At 37.1% G+C, this 18297-nt stretch overlaps 1 protein-coding gene across 1 annotated transcript; it reads right to left on the bottom strand.

Moving 5' to 3' along the window:
* Positions 1-15737: 15737 nt before the first annotated feature.
* Positions 15738-17869, bottom strand: LOC145053458 (beta-amyrin 28-monooxygenase-like). The gene is made up of 3 exons (XM_079001508.1): positions 16889-17869; positions 16290-16477; positions 15738-16209 (listed from the first exon to the last, which is right to left on the bottom strand). The coding sequence occupies exons 1-3, from the start codon at positions 17808-17810 to the stop codon at positions 15910-15912; spliced, it is 1410 nt and encodes a 469-aa protein (XP_078857634.1). The 5' UTR covers positions 17811-17869; the 3' UTR covers positions 15738-15909.
* Between the last annotated feature and the right edge of the window lie 428 nt (positions 17870-18297).

Here is an 18297-nt window from a genome sequence, read left to right on the forward strand (position 1 = left end):
ATCGGAGAGGCTTTTCGCCAAATTCACCAAGTGTGAGTTTTGGCTACGAGAGGTCCAGTTCTTGGGACACCTCGTTAACCAGGATGAGATATTGGTCGACCCGGCCAAGATTGAGGAGGTTATCGGAGATTTATCAGGGATTTCTCCAAGATCGTCGTGCCTCTCACCAAGTTGACCCGGAAGGGTGTTGTTTTTTCATGGGGTCCGGAGCAGCATACCTCGTTTGAGACACTTCACCAGAGATTGTGACGCATCGATATCGGGGTTGGGTGTAGTACTTATGCAGAGGGGGCATGTGATAGCGTAGGCATCGAGACAGCTGAAGCCTCATGAGACGAGGTATCCCACCCATGATTTGGAGTTGGGGGCAGTGGTGTTTGCCCTCAAGATCTGGCGTCACTATTTGTATGGGGTTCGATGTACCATCTACACGGACCACAAGAGTTGAAGTATTTAGACCAGCCCAATCTGAATATGTGCCAAAGGAGATGGCTGGATGTGGTAAAGGATTACGATTGTGAGATCTTGTACCACCCGGACAAGGCTAATGTCGTAGCTGATGCCCTAAGCTGTAGGGCGGAGAGCGCCCCGATTCGGGATATTTGTATGTGGTTTGACAGTGATGACTCCGGTGTTGGACACCATTCGGGAGGCCCAGGCAGAGGCCGTGAGACCAGAGAACCATAAGAGGGAGTGGGTGATTGGGTAGGTGCCAGAGTTCATTACTGATAGTCACGGGTCGATGACCCTTCAGGGTCGGATTTGGGTGTCGTATGCAGGCAGAGCGCGCACCACCTTGATGGAGGAGGCGCATAAATCGAGATTTTCGATCCATCCCGGGGCCACTAAGGTGTATTTGGATTTGAAGAAGAATTATTGGTGGCCATGTATGAAGAGGGATGTAGCATGGTTTGTTGAGAGGTGCTTAACCTGTCGCAGGGTTAAGGCTGAGCACCAGTGACCGCATGACATGTTGCAGCGACTTGAGGTTCCCCAATGGAAGTAGGAACAAATTTCTATGGATTTCATCACCAAGTTGCCGAGGACCGCGAGGGGTGTCGACGCAATTTGGGTGATCGTCGACCGGATGACGAAGAACGCTCACTTTCTTGCTATCAGTGAGATCTCTTCTGTTGAGAGGCTGGAAAAGTTGTATGTGAGGGAGGTGGTATCGCGACATGGTGTGCCGATCTCAATTGTGTCAGACCGAGATGTGCATTTCACTTCCAGGTTTTGGAAGAAGTTCCATTAGGAGTTGGGTACTAGGTTGTATTTCAGTACCGCTTACCACCCACAGACAGACGGATAGAGTGAGCGGACGATTCAGATGCTCAAAGACATGCTTTGGGCATGTGTGTTGGACTTCAGAGGGAGTTGGGACACATATCTGCCATTGGCTGAGTTTTCTTATAACAACATCCACCATTCGAGCATTGGTATGCCTCCCTTTGAGTTGTTATATGGGAGGAGGTGTTAGACTCCCATCTGTTGGGGAGAGGTAGGGCAACATTGAGATAGTGCTTCAGACAACATAGCAGATATAGCAGGTCAGGCAGAGGTTGTTGACAACTGAGAGTCGCCAGAAAAGTTACGCGGACAGACGACGATCCGAGCTCGAGTTTCAAGTCGGGGATTTTGTACTCCTAAAAGTGTCTCCATGGAAAGGAGTGATTCGATTCAGGAAGAGGGGCAAGCTGGGGCCCGATATATTGGGCTGTTTAGGGTGATCGCGAGGATGGGCAGAGTAGCATATCGTTTGGAGCTACCTGTGGAGTTGGTCCAGATTCATGATACCTTCCACGTGTCTCAATTGAGGAAGTGTATAGCTGACGAGTCGGCAGTGGTACCGTTGGAGGATATCCAGGTGGACACGAGTCTGAATTATGTCGAGAGGCCAATCGCAATCTTGGATCGGAAGATCAAGGTTCTGAGGAGCAAGGAGGTGCCCCTGGTTCAGGTTCAGTGGCATCATCGGAGAGGGTCCGAGCTGACTTGGGAGTCGGATTCGGAGATGTGGGAGCTGCATCCGGAGTTGTTTTCGACATGAGACTTCGAGGGCGAAGTCTGGTTCTAGTGGGGGAGAATTGTAACATCCCGAAATTCAGGTAAAGCTATTTAACCCTTCTTCTTTTTCCAAGTTGTTAGTTAAGTCCCTTTAGAAAAAGAGTTAGGCTTGTGAGTACGTTGGGCGTACAGAGGAGTACGCTGTGCGTACTTGTGCGCTTAATTTGGACGCGGATTCGATTGGGTACGTTGGGCGTACCCAGGGTTATGCTGGATGTACCTAGGGTTACGCTGGGCATAGCGAGCCCAGGTGCAAACCTTAAATTGGGGCTTGAGCACTATAAAAGGAATGCTATGACCTTGACCTTAGCCTCCATTCCAGAGAGTGAAACCCTAAAAGAGAGTCCTCCTTTGTTTCTAGCTAGTGTGCTGGTGTTCTAAGCTTCTAAATGTCATTTCAAGGTGGTGGAGAAGAAGAAGAGATCATTTTAGAGGCTAGAAATTCGTGGGAAAGAGTAGATCCGAGCTTTTCAGAGGTTGGAGCTTCTTCCTAAGGTAAAAAGCTCAAAACTTGAATTGTCTTTTGTGTTGTGTGCTTCTTGGACCAATTTCTAGGGTTTTTAGTCCCAAGATGGAGACTTTATGAGAAAATGGTCTTCATTGGCCTAAATCTGTCATATTTCAGGACCATACGAGTTGTATGTTCATAAAAATGTAATTTTGGACGTAAATATTAAGCCATGCACGAGATCTAGACCCTTGGAGGAAAAAGGAAAGGTGTAGGGACCTTTACAACCATGCCAAGGCTTAAAGGTTGCGACTTTATGGGATAAGAGACTTAAGGAGAGCCAGATCTGGAAGTTGAAGGAGTGTCTTAACCGTTTAAGGCCAAAATCCATGGAATGGCTGAAACTGAGACTTACGCTGGGCGTAACTCTCAGTACGCGCAGTGTAAGGGGTTGAGACACCGATTGTGGTTCGCCGGCGTATGCCCCGCATACAGAGAAGGTACGCGTCGTGTACTGCCTCCTGTTGACTTTCGTTGACTTTTAGGGTTTTGGTCAACCTTTGGACTTTTGGGTTAGAGGAGGGTACAATGGTCTTTTACCCTTCTGTGGAAATCGTAGAGTGGATTTAATCTAGCCTTTGAGAGCCGAGAGTATTGTTATGTGTTTAAGTGGGGACTAGACCAGTACGTTCGAGTGCAAGATTATCCAAGATACTGAGGTGAGTCTTCTCACTATACTGTACCTGGAAGGGTACCTATGTGTGACCGAAAGGTCTTGTATACTTTGAGATGTATGTACTATATGTTGTTATGTGATATGTATCTGTTATGTATGTTATGTATGATAAGGACCGGAAAGTCATGAGGTTACGGACCGGAAGGTCTACCGGGATTCGGGACGGAAGTCCCCCGAGACACTTGGATCGGAAGATCCTACATAGTTATAGCATGGAAAGGCGTATGTGTTGTATGTGGTATTTTGGGGAACTCACTAAGCATTTATGCTTACAGTGTTGTCTTATGTGTTTCAAGTACCAATGAGGATCGCAAGAAGACGCCGGCCTGATCAGTACACACATGAGGAGTTTTTTTTTTTTTTTTTTTACATATTATGATCTTGGGATGTAATGTTATGGGTTGTTATGTGATAAAATGACATTTTTATAACTATTATGAATGAAAGTGTGTTTTTAAAATGTGAAAAATTGTTTTGAAATTTATGTCGTTACATCCCTGGCCTGAGTCTCTAGCTCAATCTCCCTCTTCCGAGCATTTTCCTGAAGCTCAGCAAATGTTCGGTATATCGAGTTTGCCACGAACTCCCGGATGTCTCTCCTCAGTATGCTCAAATATCGACCCATGCGTGCCTTTTCGGTAGACACATGCTCAATAAGGAAAAATGAGAAATAGGAAGGTGTTAATGCTATGTGGTGGATCAACTGAAAAACCGTCACTTTGGTGTCTGACCAAACAAACAAAAAGATGAGTGTTTGGAAAAACAATTACATTTGGTGAAAACTTTAAAATAACTTGAAGAATGACCTACCTAACTGACATGTTAGCATGATTTTTATTAACAAACATACAAATAATAGTAATTATATATTAAAACACCATGCAATGTAGAAAATCTCTTAGCTGGAAAATTATGCTTGATAATGGCTAGAAAAGACCAAAATTGTAAAAGAAATAAATGTCTGGGTAGTTTGTAAAAAAAAAGGACTATATTAATAACTTGGATGATCTATGAATAACAAAGAAGAATGCAGGGACTATTTTTGTAATTTGAATTCAATTTCAATGAGGCGTAAGTTATGAAAGAGAGCAAATGCTGATTATTTATTATTAGTTTTAAAAAGTGGCATACAGAAAGAACCGAACCTCAGCACCTACCTACGATCTTTACCAGAACGCTAACCAACTGATCTAGCGAAATTATATTCAATTGTTTAACACAACACATATATATTAAGTATAAACATAATTATTTTTGGGGCCAAACCATAACGAGGCCCGGGGCCGTCGCCTATCTTGCCCACCTTATTGGGCCGGCCCTGCTTATAGGATCTAAACCAAAATATATCTAAAATTATCACTCTCTTTGACCATCAACCAAGAAATCCATTCTTACGAGCCTTGGAAAAACTGACCATGAAACCTACTGGTTTTTTTGGTAATCCTCACACACATGGAGAAGCCAGGATGGATGAGGTGGCAATTTTAATAGGGTTTCAGGCAATTGATTCCTCTGCTCAAGCCTGCGTTTTATAGGAGCATGAAATCGTATGGATATTATTATTTTAATGCCTCTAAGGGTTTAATTCAAACAATTTTAAAATAATCCTTTGACATTATCCATTTATTTATCCCACTTAATTAATTTTTAATTATTAATTAACACTTTTTTATATATATATATATATATATATATATATATATATATATATATATATATATATATATATATATTAAGTCTCTTAATTTCAAATTATTTCTGAACATTTTAATAAATAATATATTAAATCCTCTCTATTTATTAATTCTTTCTTTACATCTTGGGTCAAGTGTGTAACCATACAAAACCTATGTAATTAAATGTGGCATTAATATGTTGTGTAGTAGGCATATATCCAATAAACTCTCACTAGTACACGTTACAACATTTTTATAGTCGAAGTCAAAATATTACATATGTTATGTTTTTTTATTATTACTAAGATATTCAGAATCCTTGGTTTCGATTTAGCCTAGGTAAGTGATCAAACACAGGGACGGAACACGTACGTTACAACTCCGGGGCCGAACGAAAAGTTCAAAAAAACCTAAAGAAACGATCCATTATTTTTTGGATCAGTTCTCAATAGCACAAACACTGTATTTAAGAGTATTTCCAAAAAAAATTATGGTTTTCTATAATCTTAACAAAACTTGATGTTTTATTAAACCCTTAATAAGCATATTGTTTTTTTTTTTTATGTTAAACTACTATATAACAAAACTAATTACAGTTAACGTTAAACAATATAAAACAAAATTTTAACAAATAGACATTTCAAATAATAATTATGTTTTTCTTATTCAAATAATTTTGTTTTATTGTTTTGTTGGCAAATGTTTGGGATACCGAAACTTAAGACTTATTTTAGATGATTGAGTTATTGAGTAGTAAATTAGATATTTAGATTATTATTTGTTTTTTAAGGAATTAATTAGTTTCCTTGATGAAGTCTTGTTGTTTCAATTTGTTCAGGGATTAGATAGAGTATTATACCGGTACTAAGAAGACAAAAAAAAAAAAAACAGAGGGGTTATGGGCCCTCCTGGCCCTATTGAGTTTCGCCCTTGATCAAACATCCTTTTTTTTGGATATTAGTATGAAACTGACATTTGGATTTCGTCTAACTCTTACGTTTAGTATTATATTTCTCCATATAGACTCGTGGTCACCCAGAAGACATATTATTTGATTGACTATCAATCCAATGTGAGTGTAGCTACAGATACAATATCAGCATCAAATCATTAATGGGCCCGAGGATATCACTTCTACCAATGGTCAGAAGGAAGAAATAAACTTCAACTACACAGACACTTACCCTTCATCTATGTCAAAACTGAGCGTACTTTGTGTGGCTGCTAGTTATGGACAATGTTAGAAGATGTCAAAGCATAACAAACTAAGCTCAAGTCATATGTATCTCAGTTTCTAAACATAATATATTATCATATTAAAATTACTTGAGACTATTTTCCATGAAGTAATACTTTAAATGCGGGTCACTCCAATATTTAATCACTATCAACCACATGTGGATGTTAGTCACACCTTTAGGTTATATCCTTCATTATCATTAATCTACTAACAACAATATTTTTATTAATTAATTACGTCCTTCCTTAAAGTATGATCGACTATAAAAATTCCAAATTAATATTCAAGGAAGTGTAATACATTCAAATTTGAACATATAAATGATTAATAAGAATAATATCTTACTAACATATATTATGATCTCAACTTAATAATCATTGTTGTCACACCCCAAAACTGGAACGGTAGAAACGTTCCGGGGTAGAGGACGTCATGACAATATCACAACACAACATAATAGTAAACAAGCAAACAACATCATCCATTGCATTAATAATATAGTTTAATACAAGTGTGTTCTCTATAGTTATATGACAACAAAAATGTAAATCAAAATATAAGATGAGTCTTGAATGCGCTCCATCTTCTCAAAAGCTGACATCGGTACCTGTCTACTGATGACCTGAGAATACAAGTTATTTTGAAAGAGTTTATCAGCTTTAAAGCTGGTGAGTTCATAAGTATTTTAGTATCATTGTTTGCATCAAAATGTTTGTAATAGTGTTTAAAGTACGAGTTTGTAAACGTTTGTAGTAAAAGTATGTGAATGCTTGTAAATGTTTGTAACTACTAGAAAATCCTATATTTTCTACTAAAAGTAGCCTTCTACCAAGGCACGACTGTTTTGTATGTTCGTTTCTTATAAAAGTGTATAATTTTCCCAAGTGTAACCATCATTATCAAAATACAGTTTATACATTATTGTTTATGTGAAATGATCACAAAGTGAATGCAAATTGGAAATTAATATAGTACTGTAGTGTTGTATTATAGTAACTACTACTGTACTAACTACCTTAAACCGGATTTATATCAAGGTATTATGTGATTAATTGTACCATACTATCGACTATGAACACGACGATGTAAGATGTCGGAAGTAATGACATTTGGCACCCGTAGACCTGCAGGTCCCACTGTAGCTAGCAACAAGTGTAGGATAGTCAATCCAGTATAGATCTATACACAAACTCACACTCTCCCTCCAGGAGCTTCTGGCTACAAATCGGGCCATGGCAGTGAAGACATGCCCCGAAACAGTGGTTCACATTTATGTTATCATGTACTTGTATATGTAATGTATGTACTAGTGTAGTGAATGTATTGTTTCTCATCATAGTATAGCTGTATAGTTTCTCATAATAGTATCATTGTATAGTTTCTCATAATAGTATCATTGTATAGTTTCTCATAATAGTAAGTATTGACTCATGAATGAACTGACTCTTTGTATGCTTCTTTGAACTAGAAGTAATGAGTATATAACCCTAAACTATACATATTATAGTTTACTAGTAGAATCGTTTGTATGACTGAATGTATTGAACTGAGATAAAAGTCTTTATATCTATACATATATACATAATATATAACTAAGGATCCAACGACACTCGGAAAAACAACACGGTACTCTAAGTCCACAACCAAACAAGGAACATGAAATAAAGTGTGTTGGCAGTCCTAAGTCCTTCAATCGTTACTTATATAACTATATATCTAATAGACATGGTTTTAACAATATATAAGTTTGAAAGCTGAAATAGAAAAGGTTTGATACATAAAAGTGAGTTTAGTAAAGAGTTTAACATGTAAAAGAGTTTGATAAGCAGTTTGAAGTCATTTGTTTGGTAACACAGTTTAAAAGTATAGTAAATCCATATGTTTGATAGTTATTAATCACATGTGATTGATATAATAACTATGACATTCAACTTGTATTCCCCCCATAAAAGCATTTAAAACCATTTAAAAGGTTGATTAAGGGGTATGAACTCACATGTAGTGAGTGGTTTGGATGAAAGTGCTGGATAAGGTGCTAGGTGTCAAGTGAAGACTTGGACACAAGCACTGATCCTATTTAACATATAAATACACATATATGTATCTAATTTGTGATTATAACACTAATTAAGCAAGTAAAGACACCCTAGAACATGGGAAACACTTTGATTCAAGTGTTATAAGATCATAGGGTTGCATATAAGGGTTGTATGGCTTTGCTATTGAGTTCACGACCCAAGGACCAACTCTCCATGAGTTTACGGCCAAGGGTTTGTGTCCCTTATGGATTTACAGCCGTAAACCCATGGTGTCTTGTACCAAATATATGTTTAAGGTCCTTAGCTTAAAGGGAAGGTGTTCTAGGCCAAGTTCCAAGCATTAGGAAGGAATGTAGGGCAACTATGCACCCTTTAATAGAGTTTACGGCCAAGGGAGATTGCCTTGGCCGTAAACTCCCTTGGTTGGTCGATTTTTGATGTTTTCAAGTCCCTAATTCATAATACTAACATATAAACATGAAAGGGAGGTAAGGACTTACAGTTTGAAGGCTAAGAAAGGGAGTTTTCGGCCCAAAACACACAAGTGTTCTTGGTATTCTTGAGGATCTTGAAGATCTAAGCATAAAAGATGGGATTGTAGGTGGATTCAAAGGTGAATCAAGTAGAAGTGATGTAATCAACATAAAGATGGAAGAGTTTGCTTACATTAGTGAAGATTGGAAGAAAAGTTGAAGATCCTTGGGAGAGAATCTCGAGTTCTCTAGCTTAGAAGTGAAGAATGAAAGGAAAAATGGATAAGTGTCAACTTTATACAAGGGGTTCACGGCCACTTGGAGTTTATGGCCGTAAACCGAAGTGTTTGGTAGTGAACTCCTCTTTTGATGGGCAATGTTTGTTTGAAAGGTTACAAGTTCAACTGACACATTCCTTCACTTAATTCTTTGATGTATTAAATGCTCAAACGGACACCAAAAGTGCTAAAAGTTAGCAGAAGTAAGTTTGACTAGATTAAAATGTAAGGTTTGTATAAGATAGAAATTTCGGGTTGTCATAATTGCTTTATTTAAATTTAATATTGTATCAGTTCACAATATCAAATCAGTGAATTAATTATGCTAAGTCAATTATACATTAAATGCTAGTATACACAATGGCATAATCGTGCTTTGTATAACTTAGAGTTATCCAAGTTTCCTTATAAAACCTCTGTAACAATATCTAACAACTCTGAGTATTTCTAGTGTGCAACCATACCATGATCTTTGAAGAAATCTTCATCCATGTAGTATCCCTTGTAACTCCATTTTCTTTAACATGCTCATATTCACTTTCCAAATTAGCTTTAGTCTCTTCCTTATTACTTTTCCAAGTTATCACTCCGCCGTTTTATAAGAACATGAATCCTAACCATGAACATAAATCATTTCTACTTGTTTAGAAGTTTGCATCATATAAATCGTTATATTAATTCATAATTTTCAAAGGAGCAAGGGTATCACAAACACTTGAGATTGCCACTTTACTGACTACCTTTTGTCATTTACAGAATGATCCTGATACCAAATTTCCATGCCGAAAGCGCACAACACATTAGGATTCATACATAATACATACGGTTATCTCATAGATACAAGTCTTTAGTCGACCAATATATTGATGAAATTGGGGCATTAAGGTCAACTCGGTCCTTAAGTATTATCTATGTAGATTTCAGCTTAACCAGTTTTGCCTACCAGACCTATCATTATAGATACTTATAAAACAACTCACTCAGGAGGTTGGGATACAATTGCTTCACATGTTGATGTGTGGAGGCAGTGCAAGACAACACAAATTACCTACCTTAAACGAATAAAAATTAGACATCCATGCTTTAATGAATTTAATTGGCTGAAATTTGTTCTCATTTGAACACACACACACACACACACACACACACACATATATATATATATATATATATATATATATATATATATATATATATATATATGTCGTCCCTACAGCTTTTCGGATACCCGCAAAATCTTTTTTTGTTCTCACTCAACCTACAAAAACGATTTGTTGTCGCTTTAGAGTCAGTAGTCAAACTAAATTTGTCAACTCTATAGTGACGAATTATCGCCCCTATATGATCCTCTATGGCGATTTGTCGTCCATATAGGTTTTTTTTTCTATAGAGTCATATTCTTGTATTATTATGTTTTGTTTAAAATTTATTTTTCTTATTCAACAACGCTAGAGAGTAAGCGAGTCTTTCATCACCGCCGCCGCCGACGAAAATCATCGCCTAGCCGGAGACATACAGTTGGCGAATGTGGGAGATAACATAAATATAAAAAAATGAGATTGGAAGAGAAAAGATCGAGATATAAAGATAAAGGCAAAGAGCAAAACGTTGATGACCTACCTTCGGCCACCGTCATAAGAGACAACAGAAAGACAAATCAAGAGATCGAAAGAGATCCGATGAGTAGCTTGGTGTCCCTGGTTTCGAGGGAGAGAGATAGGAAGAGTGGTTGAAACTAGAAGTATTGGACCGGTTGGGGTATTTGTACAGCGGCGATGGTGCTTTGATCGTGTCGGTGGCACCGGTGGTCTTTGTCGGCGGTTGTAGTACTCTCTACAGATTTAGAATTGAACAAAAATTTTAGGTTTTGAATCTACTCGTAAAAATGGATAACAGGCAGGACTTTTTATGATAGGTTAGCTATTCTAATTATTTTATATTAATTTATTATATAACATAGTAAAAGCTTTTTAACAAACGTTTTTAGGACAATAACTGGTTATTTTACTATATATATATATATATATATATATATATATATATATATATATATATATATATATATATATGTTTCTCGAAGATTATTTTTTTGACATATGTTTATATTTATTTATATTTATTCTTTTATTAAAAAGTAAAAATATAATCATTGTTCTATAATCAAAATGAGTTTTTTTAACGGTTGAATAAATATAAATATTAGAAAAGAACCAACTAGGAGCTGAGACAATTACAAAAATAAAATACAGATACATAAGAACAAAGAGAAAATATATAGGAATTTAAAAGCAACACCAAAACACCCGATGAGCAATATTAAATGACTGAAAGAGGTAACTAGTGCTCAGTGAAGAGGATATTCAGGAGATCAACAAAAGCAACAACCAACTTTGAATAACAACCTTTATTTTAAGGCCTTGAACTGATACTATTTGATGACGGATATGAAATGATAACGGATGTATTCCTGGAGTTCACCAAAAGACAACATTTAAACAAGAACTAGTTTCCAACATCTACATATCCATGATCATAGGTCACAATTTATAACTATCTCTTTATGGATCAAGCCTGGTAGACAACTTCAATAATTCTATCACCTCATTGATAGGGGAAATTTGGTCAAAGCTTCCACCAACAACACCTCCAATCTTCTGATTAAGATGAGTTTATCTAAAATGTGGTTACCTGCACTTGGGAGAATATTCCAATAGAAGAACAGAAAATATAATCAAAGAGAACACTCACACACACCAAAACATATCCTCTAGACCCAATTCACACAAGACAAAATTAATTAAAACACAGAAAAGAATATCTGGTGCAACGTATATCCTATTTGATGTCTACCCAATGAATTAAAAACACACGCTGAACACACACTAGTTGCACCAAGATATGCCACCAAGAGACCCCAAATTATATCCCTTATCCCCCCTCCCCCAGACAATGCGACACCAACATCAAACGTACAACCGATGAAAGTTGAGAAAAAAATAAACACACCGACTAGCACACCACAGCCACATCAAAAGACAACAATATATTATTATTATTATTATTATTATTATTATTATTATTATTATTATATGTTTTCCATGCCATCCCCTCCAACCTAAGGCCATATCCCAAAATTATATCACTTACAGTCGACAAATTGTATTGACTGGATCAAAACACCAGGCCTTCTATCCAATTGACTTCTTTTTTAACCTTGCATTTATCCATAAGTGGGATATCGTTTGGATATCATTCGCCATATCATTATGAGATTTTATTATTTTAGTGGGACTTCGAATCCCTGTAATTCCACAGATGACCCATATGTAAACTAGCATTATAGCTGACTGGAGCTGGAGTGTGGTATTTGATGTCCTATTTTTCCAAAGCATCAGATCTGTCACCGATGTCAGGGAGTCTGGGAGTGTGCGCCACCAGGAGTTGAGGTTATTCCAGACATCCCAAGAGATTCTGCAATTGAGAAAAAGATGTTCTTCAGTTTTTGTTTCTTGTCCGTATAATATGCACATGGGATTAGTTCCAATTCCTCTCTTTAAGAGGTTCACCCTTGTTGGGATCCGACTGTGGTCCACTCTCAAATCCAATATATTGACCTTCTTAGGGACTAGATTGTGCCAATCCCATACTATTGACGATTTAGGTAATGAAAATTCATCAATCAAAGTCCGTATGGAAGAGACTGAGTATATTCTTGATGTTTCCAACTTCCAGTTCCAATTCGATCGCTGATGAGAATGTGATTCTGTGAAGAGTTCTTTGAGGCCACTATTTTTTTTGGCTAGAGTTGCTGGCAGGTTTGCAATATTACCCTAATAACAACTTTTTTGCTTTTATATGGAGGGTGCGTTAAAACCCCCATCTTATCCATAGATTGCAATGATGACTCTCTTCCATAGTTCCTGTTTGTGTTCTTTGAAATGCCACCACTACTTCACTAATAGTGCAAGGTTATAGGCTTTGAGACTACAAATACTTAATCCTCCATTCTCTTGTTTCAAGAGAACTTTTTCCCAACCAATCCATGCTAATTTTGATTTTTCTGATGAGCCACCCCAGAAGAAGCATCTTCTTATTTTTTCAAGATTATTAAGAACTTTAATTGGCGCATTATATAGTGAAAAGAGGAATGTACCAAGGCTACCCAACACCGCTTTGCATAAAGTTAATCTACTGTCAAACAAGAGCATAGAGGGTTTCCACTTTGATAACTTAGCTTGGAATTTAGCAATCAGCCCAATCCATTGGGATATTCTTGAGATTGTAGCACCCACATGCATACCCAAGTAGACAAATGGTAAGTTACCAATGAAGCATTGGATGCTTCTGGACAACAGTTCAATTTCAAGATTATTGATGCCTAAACCGAAGAGCTTTCTTTTTGTTATACTTACCTTTAGACTCGAGGCAAGCTCATAGCAACAAAGTATTCTAATTAAGTTCTTGACATTTTGTATTGGCCACTCTCCTAGGAATATTGCATCGTCCGCATATTGAAGATGAGACACGGTTGGGCCGTTATTTGGAAGGGAAATGATTTTGAAGATGCAATGATTTGTAGCTTCTTCCAGTGCGATATTGAGTCCCTCAACAGGCAATATAAATAAGAAAAGAGAGAAAGGGTCTCCTTGTTGAATTCCCTTCTCTAGAGATAATTCTTTGGTTGTTGATCCGTTAACTATTATTGAGGCCCTGACGGAGGTAAAATAACTTCAAATCCAACTGCGCCATTTTAATCCAAAGTGCATCTGTGCCATTATAGAATCCAGGTACTTCCTATTTACACAATCAAAAGCCTTTTCAAAATCTACTTTAAAGAGGAAATCCTTGGTTTTGGATTTCTTAACCCATGAGATAATTTCATTTATGATCAACGGGCCGTCAAGTATGTTCTTTATGAAAGATGTTTGGGTTGGGCTAATGACTTTATCTATCATAGCTTTTAACCTTTTGGCTAGCACCTTCAAGATGATCTTATAAAGGCAACCGGTTAAATTGACTGGTCTAAAGTCATCCAAAGTGTTTGGGTCTGTAATCTTTGGCACTAGAATGATAAACGAGGAGTTGCTTCCTCGGTCTATCTTTCCGGTTTTCTCGAATTCTTTGATAGCTAAAAAGATGTCACCTCCAATTGTATCCCATTGTTTCTTAATAAATGCAAATGTAAATCCATCGGGGACTAGAGCCTTGTCGGCCTCGCATTTCCACACCGCTGTTTTTCCTTCTTCGAGGGAAATAGTTGCTTCAAGAATGGAGTAGTCATTGAACGATAATTTTTTGAACTTGGAACAAAAGAAGGGAGGCATGTTTTGGTTAGTTTCCTTGAACTTGTTGTAAAAGTGGTTATAAATCTTTGATTTGACTTTTTCTAGGTCCGAAGTCCAAATACCATTAACGTTTATGCCAATTAGTTGCTATGAACGTATATTCTTGTTAGTTAGAGCATGAAAGAATTTGGAGTTTTTGTCGCCTTCTAAAGCCCATTTACATCTTGACTTTTGTTTCATGTCCAACAAACGTTTGGATTCGAACTCTCTTAGCTCTTTTAGTAACTCTTTTCTAATGTCCATGTTCGATTCAGATGGTTGTGTTTTCTCTGCCTTTAGATTGATCTCATTCACTTTGTTGGAGATTTCCTCAATCTTTTACCTGTTTTCTTCAATTTTCAGTTTCCTCCATTGCTTTATTTTTTATTTCGTGTTTTTTAATTTCCCAACAACCACAGAGAATGGAGAAAGTGAAGAGAAGAAACCGCTACACTAGTCTGTCGTCCACCCCGCTCTCACGATATCCTCTAATGAATCATCTAGCAACAACGAGTTGAAGAAACGGAATGGAGATGAGCCAAAGTCGGAAACACCGGAAGTTAAAAGAATAGGGCAGTGGTCAGAGTGGAGGCGTGGTAATGCCACCGCTTTAAGTTGGGACCAATCATTGATGGTGGTTAAATTTACCATGAAGCAATCTAACTTACTATGTTTAGATCCATCCATGCTCATGTATGTGAATCTTCTACTGCCCAATTGAATATCGATTAGTCCTGATTTTGATATGAAATTGTTAAAATGGTCTGCAGTTGATTGACAAAATCGGGATCCTAATCTCTCAAATGGAGACCTGACTGCGTTGGAGTCACCAAAAATGATCCATCGAGTGTCACAATCTGAGTTTATTTCTCTTTCTAGCTTTCACCAAAGTGCCCTCCTTCTATTTGGATCATTGGGTGCGTACATGTTGACAAAAGCATAATTTGCTTTGGACACCATCCAAATACCCTTTATTATTAAATACCCTTGGTCGCTTGAAGATTGTGTTAGAAATTTTTTTTCTCAGGATTCCATAAAGTTGCACTTCCCCCAAAAAGTCCTTGAAGATTACTGACTTCACATTGAAAAGGATTAGGCCCCCAAATAGCTTTATCGAGACTGCCTTTGACATCCATGGATTTAGTTTCCTGTAGGCCTACTAGAAAAGTATGGTTTTGAATCCTAATGTTTTTGATCCATTCTCTTTTCACTTCGCACCCAACACCTATGATATTTAGGGATAAGATATTCATTGATCGATGTGTTAATTCTCCTTTTCTTGATTACATTCCTTACTTGATCTTCGAAACCACTGAGGTGGAAGCCTATCTTTTAGTGTAGTAATAACATTTGACTTAAGGGTGTTTTTATAGTATAAGTTGTTTTTTTAGTATTAACGGTGTTTACTTAGATAATCCTAAAAAATACATTAAGGGGAGCAATCACATGAGAAGAGAAGTTTTCAATCATTACACAATCCTAGATTCAAAGAGAAAATATCAATCATTACACACTCCTAGATCCATCGACCTTGCTTTTGGATCCATAATTTGATAGGCCCTATTTTGTCTTATTATTGTTTATTTCATATTATTTTTGGACTAGTTCCATTTTTAATAAATACTTCAACATTATGGTTTATGAGCATACAGGCGGATTGGAAGTCCCTTTTCAAGCTTAGGAACCGGACTGAAAATGATTTGCTCATTCGGAATTAGCTTTTCCAACTTAAATTTCGTCACAAGATGATGCATGAACACAAGTATTTCTACTCGGACAAAGTCCTTTCCTGGACACTGATGACCTCCTCCTCCAAATGGTACAAATGTATATGGTGTTGGTCTTTTATTATCAAATCTTGATGGGTTGAACATTTCAGGATCCGGGAAAAAATTAGGATTTTTATGAGTTGAATTTGTACTCCAATACAACTGCAATATTGAAAAACCATTAGCTAAAAAGTTAATACCAATGGTGTTCATGTTTACTAATTCATCTTTATATAGCATACCTTCCATCCCTTTGGAATTGAATATCCGTGGTATGTGAAATCGGTAATGGCTTCTCTAAAAGTTCCTTGGGTGGGTGGGACTAATCTAAGAACTTCACAAGCCACATTCCAAGAGTATCTCATCTTTGACAAATCCTCCCAGTTCAACAATTCTTTTGATGCTTTAGATTTTGTAATTTCTATTTGTTCTGTTACCACGCAAATGATATACAGTTAAAATTCCTTATCCCTATTATTTTAGTTGTAAAGGTCATTTTGAAATGTTTCCCTCCGTTTGGTTAACTCGACATTATTTTAATTTTCCCAAGGCATAAGATTTTTATTTTTATGAGATACTTCACAAATCTAACATCTAAATGTTTCTTTTATATATATTTCACGACAATTGATAACCAGACATGTGAAAGTTATCTTGTGTTCTTTTATAAATTTAAACTAGCAAAATCAACATTATATTAATTGTGTGAGACAAAAACATTAAAATGTAAATGTATTTGTACTTTAACCTTATATATATGTATGTCTGTATTTTCTTTTGAGAAATTAAAAAACGTTTAATTAGCAGAATTTGACAAGAATATTCAGCTTAATATTAATACCTTTGTAGACACCCTCGTAAATCTCGGGCAACTCGGCGAGATATTTAACAATGACTGCACATGTTGAGCTTGTACTGTCTTGGCCGCCGATCAACAACCCAACAATAAGATCAGCGACTTCAATTTCCGCCATGTATTTGGCCTCATCGTCACAGAGAAACAACGATAAAATGTCTTGTGTAGGCGAAGCTTTCCCATCAGCCAAATCAATCTTTCTTCTCTTTACTATTGCAGTGAGTTCTTTTCTGATGAAGGTGGCTGCATTTATTGCTTTACGTAGCGGTGTTCCAGGGAGGTTTATGGGGATGGAGAAAATTCCAGGAGCCAGCTTTTCGAATGGGCCAGATAGGGTTTTGGCCCATTCTGGATCATCAATACTGAAGAAAATTTTGCATGCAAGCAAAAAAGTGAAGTTTTTTATGAGTTTTTGGGTCATAATCTGGTCCTTACCTTCCCATTCGGTTTGAAAATGTTTCTGTGTCACCATGTCCATAACTGGGACATATTGTCGTAGAGCTTCAGGCTTGAAGTATTTTCGAACCATCTTTGCCTTCGTCCTGTTATGGTCAGAAAAAGGGAGGATCTTTCCGACCGAAGGTGGCAACCATTGCAGAAGAAGTTTGTTTTCATTTGTGAACAAGAACTTGTTACCCTCCTGCCCACAGAACACGACCACATCCTGTAGAATTAGAGAGGTCCTGAAAACATGATGCGAGAACTTAGTCATGCGATCCAAGATAAACTTTTCAGGGTGACCCTTCAAGCCGGTGGTGACAAATTCTATAGTTTCTCCGATCACAGGCCACCCTCTTCCGCCAGGTGGGAGGTTTGCATCTGCAGCTGGCCTAAAGAAAGCAAAACAAAGTGAGCATGAGATCACAATAACAAGGAGGGAGAGGAGGGAACCATAGAAGATATCCATTATCGAGCTTGATGATTTGAATTTAAGTCGATGAGTTAGATTTTAGTGTATTGGATGGAGAACCAAATAAGTATATAAAGAAAGAAAGGCATAAAATGGTAGGTACATTTTGATGTCAAGAAATTAATATTAGATGGGTGCAAGATAATTAAAGTGGAAGGTGATGATTGGTCCATGTGGTGCCTTTATGGCATAGACTTTCCTAATTAAACCAACTCCATATTTGGGATGTTCGAGACAAAACCACTTGGTATATATATATATTAGGGGTGTTTATCTTAGCTTTTTCGAGTACTATTTTTGGAAAAATTACAAAAAGTTAGGATTTTCTGACTTTTCCAAAAAGTTCATTTTCATTGTATAAAAACTCTAAAAGTAGCTTTTAAACTAGTTTTGCCAAACATCTTTTAGTTTTTTTCTTTTTCAAAAAGGACTTTTCGGCTGTAAAAAGCTAAGCCAAACACCGCCTAGACTAATGGTACCGCCA

The sequence above is a fragment of the Lactuca serriola genome, chromosome 5 (assembly GCF_051521515.1).
Source record: "Lactuca serriola cultivar US96UC23 chromosome 5, Lser_US96UC23_V15, whole genome shotgun sequence".
Taxonomy (NCBI): Eukaryota; Viridiplantae; Streptophyta; class Magnoliopsida; order Asterales; family Asteraceae; genus Lactuca; species Lactuca serriola.

Bases quoted from the DNA above. Each gene is read 5' to 3' on its own strand.
- LOC145053458 (XM_079001508.1), bottom strand. From the start codon at position 17,810: ATGGATATCTTCTATGGTTCCCTCCTCTCCCTCCTTGTTATTGTGATC. The intron at 16,478-16,888 runs GTATTAATATTA...GCGTGGTAACAG, and splicing joins TTACGAGGGTGTCTACAAAG to AACAAATAGAAATTACAAAA. The intron at 16,210-16,289 runs GTATGCTATATA...TCAATATTGCAG, and splicing joins CAATTCCAAAGGGATGGAAG to TTGTATTGGAGTACAAATTC.